Source organism: Bubalus kerabau, chromosome 6 (assembly GCF_029407905.1).
Source record: "Bubalus kerabau isolate K-KA32 ecotype Philippines breed swamp buffalo chromosome 6, PCC_UOA_SB_1v2, whole genome shotgun sequence".
NCBI lineage: Eukaryota > Metazoa > Chordata > Mammalia > Artiodactyla > Bovidae > Bubalus > Bubalus kerabau.
The window spans coordinates 21,154,974-21,163,116 of NC_073629.1; the positions used below are offsets into that span (position 1 = coordinate 21,154,974).

Genomic DNA, 8,143 nt, shown 5'->3' on the forward strand with positions numbered 1-8,143 from the left:
GGCTGAGTGCGGAAGATGCTTTGGAACTGTGGTGTTGGAGAAGACTCTGGAGAGTCCCTTGGACTGCAAGGAGATCCAACCAGTCCATCCTAAAGGAGATCAGTCGTGGGTGCTCATTGGAAGGACTGATGCTAAAGCTGAAACTCCAATACTCTGGCCACCTCATGCAAAGAGTCGACTCATTGGAAAAGACCCTGATGCTGGGAGGAATTGGGGGCAGGAGGAGAAGGGGACGACAGAGGATGAGATGGCTGGATGGCATCACTGACTCGATGGACATGAGTTTGAGTGAACTCCGAGAGTTGGTGATGGACAGGGAGGCCTGGTGTGCTGTGATTCATGGGGTCGCAAAGAGTCAGACATGACTGAGCAACTGAACTGAACTGAACTGAGCGACTTTGACATCACATTCACGACTGCGCTATGTTTTTGTTCCTGCATGTAGGTTTTCTCTAGTTGCAGTGAGCAGGGGTTACTCTTCATTGTGGTGCTTGGCTTCTCATTGCAGTGGCCTCCCCTGATGCAGAGCACAGGCTCTAGGAGCATGAGCTTCAGTAGTTGCGGCATATTAGTTGCTACAACTAATGAGTTGTAGCATTAGTTGTAGCTTTCCAGCCCTAGAGTGTTCAGGCTTCAGTATTTGTGGCAGGCAGGCTTAGTTGCTCTGCAGCATATGGAATCTTCCCTGACCAGGGATCAAACCCTTGTCCCTTGCATTGGCAGGCATATTCTTATCCACTATACCACCTGGGAAGTTCCTCCACTGCCTCTTGAACTACCAAAACATAGTAAGTGTCCAAAAAGATAAATAGTACAACAAGTTAGCGTATGATTAATGCAAAATAAATTATATAGCCAGCAACATACTGTAGTAGAGAAACACTGGATTGAAAGTCAGGTGATCTGGATTCTATCAAAATTCTGATACTCATCAGGCATATGACCTTGAACAAGTCACTTAAATCAGTAGTCTGCAAAGTACTGCCTACAGGTCAAATCCAGCCCCATTCTTGTTTTTGTAAATAAACTTTATTGGGACTTCCCTGGTGGTCAACTGGTTAAGAACCCGCCTGCCAATGTAGGGAACATGGGTTCGATCCCTGGTCTGGGAAGATTCCACATGCCTTGGAGGAACTAAGGCCATGCGCCTCAACTACTGAGCCTGAGCACTTAGAGCCCGTGTTCCCCAACAAGAGAAGCCACCACAACGAGAAGGCTGTGTACTGCAATGAAGAGCAACCCCCACTTGCCTCAACTAGAGAAACCCTGCTCACATCAACGAAGACCCAGACAGCCAAAAATAAATAAATCAAAAATTAAAAAAAAAACTTATTGGAACACAGTTCTGCTGTTTGTTTCTATATTAGGTATGACTGTTTGGGCTACAATGACAGCGCTGGGTAGTTGCAGCAAGATGTATGGCCCACAAAGCATGTACCTTGCTTTGCTGACCACTTATTTAAACTCAGTCTGTTCCCTCATCTGTAAAATTGAACTAATATGTGCCTTCAATCACACATAATTTGTCATGGGAATCAAAAGGGATAACACGGAAAAATATTTTGAAAGAAAGGAAGAGGAAAAGTAGCATTTTTGAGAATCTTATATCAGGGTATTAGATACCAAACCGTGTACTAGGCAGTTTATATACCTCCCTTCATTTGATGGAGTAAAGGGCCAAAGCCTAAGCATATAGATCGTGTTTAATGGGGCGTGTTTAATGGGGCAAACAATTGAGAGGACTTGAGTTAGTCACTGAAAGAAGCAGACAGCTTAGTTAACAGAGGGCGGAAAGGCTGGGCAAGGTGAGTGGCATGAATAAGAGTTTAGAGGCAAAAAGGCTTACAGTTTCTGGGAGCAAGCAACAACAAAACAGCATGGAACAGAGGGATCATGCATGGGAGCAGAGAGAGAAACAGAGGCCTTGACTTTGTTTTGGATTTTCTTCTCAAAATATCAGGGAGCCATTGAATAGGAAATGACACGCAAAGCATTGTTTCAGGAAAATTAATCTTTTTTTAAGTGAGAAGGGATTAGAGGTAAGAGAAACTATTGCTATAGCCAAGTTTTAGACCAAAGAGGTGGTGATGAAATGGAAAGGAAGAAACAGATTTTAAGAGCCATTCCAAATATAGAATAAAAAGGATTTGGTGACTAAATAGCACCAAATTTTAAACCTAGTTATCTAGAAAAATGATAGTACTATAGGCAGCATTAACAGAAGAAAAAGAGGCTGTAAAAAGGCAGAACAGGAAGAACACTAATTTGATTGGTCAACACTAGAAAAGGCATCAGACTGGAAAACAAGAGTCCTGTATGACACATTGTTTTGTCTTACACAAGCTACCTAAGTGTCCTCATTTATAAAATTACAAATGGTACCCTCTTGGGGCTTCTCTGATGGCTCAGAGGTAAAGAATCTGCCTGCCAATGCAGCAGACACGGATTGGTCCCTGGGTTGGGAAGATCCTCTGGAGGAAGAAATGGGAACTCACTCCAGTATTCTTTCTTGGAGAATCCCATGGGCAGAGGAGCCTGGCAGGCTACAGTCCATAGGGTCACAAAGATTAGGACACAACTGAAGAGACTAATCACGCTCTCATGTCACCCTCTTAGCTCTAAAATGCTGAAACGTTTAATAAGTTTTAAGTATTAGTAATGAGTAAATGAAACTGTCCAGCAGAAATGTATACATTCAGTATGTCATCTCATGGGAAAGATTAAGACTGGAGAGGAAGCTTCAGAAGTCTTCTAAGTTGAGGTAATAATTAGAGCCATGAAGAAGATGAAAGCTTGAAATGAAAGAATATAGTTAAAGAGCCAAGGATTGAGCCTAAGGGAATACCCATACTCTGGAGTGGGCAGAAGTGAGGCTATTACGAGATATAGAAGTTGTTGCCAGATAGGTAAGAGGAGAATTATGATAGTGTGCTGACATGGGATCCAAGGGAGAAGAGCTTCAGTAGGCACTACCAAGAGTGTCAAATGATACTGAGAGCACTGAGTACCTAGCCTTTGTAAAGCCCCTGGATCTAGCTATTGATTGGGTGGAAGCTACTTTATGATACTCAAATTCTGTAAGATCATTAGTGACTAAGAGGGTGCAGCGGAGGCTAGGCTGTAAGATTTAAGGATTATGTGATGGGAAGGAGTCAGAAAGAGTATGATTAGACTACTCTGTCAAGAATTAAAGAATAAAGAAAAGGGACTTCCCCTTAGCCACTGGTGGTCCAGTGGCTAAGAATCCACCTTTCAATGCGGGGGCCACAGATTCGATCCCTGGTTGGGGAACAAAGATCCCACAGGCTGCAGGGCAACTAAGCCTGCGCAATGAAGATCCCAGATGCCACAAATGCATCCCTGGTGCAGCTAAATAAACACATATATAAATAAAAAGAATTACAAAAAAAAAGACGGGAAAGAGGGCAATTAGAGTCAAGAGATATTTTCATGAAGAGGGTACCTGATCATACTTGCAGGAGGAAGAAAGAATAAATAAATCAATAACAATCGGAAGTTGCAAAGTAAAGAAGGGACAAGTGATTCAGCAGAAATTCCAGAGGTGAAAGGTAATCAAAAGCACAACTGGAGCAGTTTGCCTTAGAAGAGAGAGCATGTTGTCTGAAATAAAAGGAGACAATAATCTACTGAGAACAGAGTTGAGAAACAGGTGAAAGATGTACAATTAGCTATGAGAAATATGCTACGCAGCCAATATGCAATATAAGTAAAATGACAAGGTAGCCTGATACATCGCTAAGGCTGGGAGAGGACATGGTTGTGATGGAAACTGGGATAGATCAGAAAGAACAATACATGGAGAAGAGCAGAGCTAAGTAAATTCACAGACTTCACTTTTGTGGTCTGATGACACTGGGTAATATACGTTTAGCAGCTGAAGCTTTTGAATAATGATTAGGCCCAGCATCTGAGAGGACTTACCATTCTGACAGTTCTAAGGCATCCCTTCTTCTTCAAAACTAGCAACCACGGTGGCTGTTCTGGCTTTGGTGTCCCTTCCCTGACAGCAGTACATTACATTATGCATTTATCCACAAGAATCAACAGCTCCCAGTGAAGCAAAGAGCTACCCGAGTGGCAGAACCTGCTAGTCTGGACCAGCTGGAAGGTTACAAGCATAAGAGACACAAAGGGAAAGGTACTAGTCTCTGAGCCTGAATGAAAAAACAGACCCAGCTTTGAACCCCTAACTGTCCCAAAGGTGTTTCCTAGGAATTTAGCAGCAGAGAGTCCCTTTTCCTCTTCCGCAGGACGTAATATTGTCCCATCCAGACCTCTAATTTGATGGAGCTTGGGTTCACAAACATTTCCCTCCCCTTTCTTTTCTGCAGGTCAGAGGAAAAAAGGCTGAGGCAAAAGGTTTCAATTTCCCCCAGTGAGTAAACTCTTTAGCTATAAAATGTATTTAATCATAAAGGATTTCTCTTTCTTCAACACAAATGCACACATTAAAAGTAAAAAAAAAAATAGAGACATATATTGACACAAATTAGAAACTACAGTCTCAGGTCCTGGATTAGGGGTCGAGAGGATGGACAGCAGGAGCAACTGGAGGATGGCCTCTCATCTGTTCCAGGTGTCCTGTGGTCACCTCTCTGGTCGAGGCGGGTAGACCAGGAGGGGAAAGGGCACAGCTACAGTTTGATGGCAGAGTTACTGGCAAATTGTGATAATAAGACCCCTCTGCAGATAGTTTCTGATGATTACCAGGGATGACAGGAGATGCTGTCGTAGATGGAACTGGAGTGATTGGGGCTGAGTGAGTCAAGGGCTGTACTCCATGCTGGAGGAAAAGGATGACACCAATGCTGGTTCCAGTGCCTAAAGGACCATGGCTAAAGGAGATGGTACCTGGGGAACTGAGAGGGGGATTGCAAATTGGAGTAGTGTGGATCCAAGTGAGGTTCATAGCTGGCCATTCGGTGAGGTGCCAAGGCTGCTTTGGTTTTAATACTAGCTGTCCTAGCTGTGTCTGGTCCATCTTTTCCATGGAAGGTGCAGGAGAGGAAGCAGCTGGGTAACTGTGGTGGCTGGGAAAATACTAGGGAGGGGGAAGAAAAGAGAAAAAATTATGTGAGAAAGCTTTCAGATTACTTCCACCTGGCTGCTTAAATCTTGGTTTTCCTTGGGAACTCTGTAATGCTAACATACCTTGCTTTATGCAATAGATAATTTCCTGCCAGGCCAAGATTAAGTAAAAGTTTTAGTAACCAAATTTTGGAAGCCCTACTATATATACCACACACTATATAGCACTGGCTATTCAGACATATAAGGGCTTCCCTGGTGGCTCAGTGGTAGAGAATCCGCCTGCCAATGCAGGAGATGCAGGTTTGATCCCTGGGTTGGGAAGATGCCCCGGAGAAGGAAATGGCAACCGACTCTAGTATTCTTGGCTGGGAAACCCATGGACAGAGGAGCTTGGCCGGCTACAGTCCGGTCATGACTTAGCAACTAAACAACAATTCAGACGTATACAAAATAAAACTAACAGTCTCACAAATTTTCACTCTTTGTAAACAAATTCATTTTAGAACGTCTTTCTAAAGTTTTTAATTGGAATCATCATTTTACAATTTTTGTATTTTAAGTTCTAATTTTCTGTGTTGAGTTCCTTAAGATCTGCGGCCATTCCTCAATACCCATGCTTCCAGAGGGATACAAGGATCCTTGGGTAGGAGTAAAAGGAGAGGAAAAGCAGCTTAGAAGCAGCAGAGGAGAAAATATTTTCATAGACAAGCTGTGGAATCTTCCTGCATGATTCATTTGGCCAGGTAAAAAGTCTTCTGTATCTATACAGAAAGCAGATAAGCCATAAGATGTGGTATGGGGTTAAACTCCATAGAGTTCTTAGAAATGACCCAAACAAAATGGAACCAAAAAACATCTAGAAATCAGACTATGAAGGAATCTAGGCATTCTCTTCCTTGAAAAGAAACTTATTGAAAAGATGAAAAGACCCGGAAGAAAATGGGAGCGGGAGCCCCTTTCTGTATGTACACATCATTTCTTTGGTTATTTCCCCAACTTTTCCTTAGATAATAAGTTCTCACCTTGGTCAGCTGGTGCCTGCTACTACCCAATGATGACTTCTGGGCAGCTATATGAGGAAACCAGGTCTTTAACATTCCTTCCACCTGTAACAGAGTTCCTAGATAACGCTCTCTGTGAGGGAAAGTTAAAAAAAAGAGGCCATTAGGTGTGAAAAAAGCCACAGAACAGGATTGGAAATAGTACTTTACGAAGAAGAGAAAAGAAGCAAGGGGACTTACCCCATCTGTGGCTTCTTCAAAACTCCTAAGATACGCTGGATCCTGTCCATTGCCACACTCTGCTGGAAAGTGCTCAGTCCTGGGGTTAGGAGAGAGAAGATGAGATCAAGGATTGAGATTCAAGAATTTAGTGAGCGAAAGGAAAGACAGAAGGGAGTTAAAATCGATTCACCTAAGGAAATTGTCACAGGAGCAAACGGGAATCATCTAGGCCCCAAAGATTTAAGAGAAATACACATTTAAAACACATGTGGAGACAGAGACAGATATGAGCCTAGCTCAAATGAATGCAACTAATCAGATAATTACCTCTCTCAAATCGACCCATCTTCAGCCCCTTCAGTAGGTCTGTGAGAGGGGGTATGAATCCTTGGAGCTCTTTACACTGTAGGAAAACAGGACAAATGGTATGAGAAGACCAAGAATTGCCCACACCAGTACTTATTTTTCCATCCCTGGGAGCCAATACTCTCCTTGTGGGGTCCTTATCAACCAAATGAATACTAAGCCACTCTGGTCCCATCTCCTTTTCCCAGATTTCTCTTACCTTCTGAGCAAAGAGCAGGTCTCCTTCTGTGGTACAACCCTGGATGTTTATACAGGTCTCCAGTTCACCATCTCTTGATCTTTTGATCCCAGATCCTGACATAGAAGAAGCCAAGCCCCGCTGTTCCGAGTGAGATGCTACATGTTGGTTACTGGAAACCTTGGGTCGTTGCCTGCAGCGGATAGGACCAGGGCTGGGCCGAGAACCTTCCTTCTGCCCAACAGTGTCTGGCTTGGGGCCAGGAGCCCACTTGTCCTCCCCCTCACTATCAGAGGGGGAGCCAAAGTCACTGTTCACTGGGGAGGTGGAAAAAGAGGACGAAAGAGAGTAGGAAGAATAGGAAGAAACGCTAGATGGAGAATCCATAGGTTCAGAAGCAGGGTCTGGAGAGCAGCTCCCGGAGTACCCAAAGATCGGGACCTGCAACTGAAGAGCAAAGCGAGGGAGTCTGAAACCAGAATCTGAGGACTGGGAAATGGACTGAGAGAGTAGGGTGTACTGTATACGATAATAACATCTCTTCTCTCCCTTCCCAATATTAATCCTGTCTCGCGCACAATAGAAAAAGTCATCTTCCCCACCTCCCCCCCTCCACTAAGAACCTGGATTGCCTTTGTGCCCTCTGCGGAGCAGCTCTTAGCCTGACACAGACTGTTCTTTCTTCCCTCAGTTCAGAGTAAATGACATGATATGACCCCTTTCTCCGGTTCGTTTTTCTGGTCTCATCCTGACCCCGTAGCGAGCCTCTCTACCTGAGCTCACACCACCGGCAAGCCGGAAATCTGCTGCACTTGAACCCATCTAGGGACCCTGTAGGAAACTCCCGCCTCTTCCCAACCTTTCTGATCGCCATCCCTGCGCCGGACCACTTCCAGTCGCACCTGCCACGTGATGCGAATCCTTGCAATACCAATATCTGCAACGACTCCCTAAGCCCACTCCCACCGGGTCTGATCCTCCCGCGTGGATCGCTCCCTGGCGTCAGTCTCCTCACCTGTGTCAGTCGGTTCAGTTCAGGCTGTCTGCAGCTCCTACTCAGACTCTCGGGTCTCTGCTACCCACCTCCGGCTCCCTCCCACTGGGTCCCGCCCCTTCCCCCTCCAGGACACGTGCAGCTCCGCACGTGCCTTCCCCCTGCTTACACAGACCTCGCGCCCTCATTGGTTGTGTAGCCGGTGACACGTGACTCTCGTTATTGACGTTCACATCCCATTTGCTACAGCATACAGGGGTTCGGCCAATAAAGCGGCTCTCAGGGGACGATTGGTTGGATGGTAAGTATTCTGTGCTCCGCCCCTACATG

At 44.9% G+C, this 8,143-nt stretch overlaps 1 protein-coding gene across 6 annotated transcripts; it reads right to left on the minus strand.

The window, feature by feature from the left end:
* Positions 1-4,408: 4,408 nt before the first annotated feature.
* CIART (circadian associated repressor of transcription) lies at positions 4,409-8,122 on the minus strand. 6 transcript variants are annotated; one of them, XM_055584444.1, is made up of 6 exons: positions 7,989-8,122; positions 6,841-7,266; positions 6,603-6,678; positions 6,294-6,372; positions 6,075-6,186; positions 4,409-5,062 (listed from the first exon to the last, which is right to left on the minus strand). In XM_055584444.1, exons 2-6 carry the CDS (start codon positions 7,204-7,206, stop codon positions 4,538-4,540), a joined length of 1,158 nt encoding a protein of 385 aa, XP_055440419.1. In that variant the 5' UTR covers positions 7,207-7,266; positions 7,989-8,122; the 3' UTR covers positions 4,409-4,537. The 6 variants fall into 6 exon arrangements, with proteins under 6 accessions (XP_055440419.1, XP_055440418.1, XP_055440420.1 ...); XM_055584443.1 differs by lacking the exon at positions 7,989-8,122 and adding an exon at positions 7,835-7,982; XM_055584445.1 differs by lacking the exon at positions 7,989-8,122 and adding an exon at positions 7,835-7,970 and having other exon boundaries at positions 6,841-7,012.
* Between the last annotated feature and the right edge of the window lie 21 nt (positions 8,123-8,143).

Excerpts from the sequence above, each read along its gene's own strand:
- CIART (XM_055584442.1), bottom strand. Across the intron at positions 6,373-6,602 it reads GATGGGTCGATTTGAGAGAG|GACTGAGCACTTTCCAGCAG; the intron begins GTAATTATCTGA and ends TCCTAACCCCAG. Across the intron at positions 6,187-6,293 it reads TTGAAGAAGCCACAGATGGG|AGAGCGTTATCTAGGAACTC; the intron begins GTAAGTCCCCTT and ends TTTCCCTCACAG.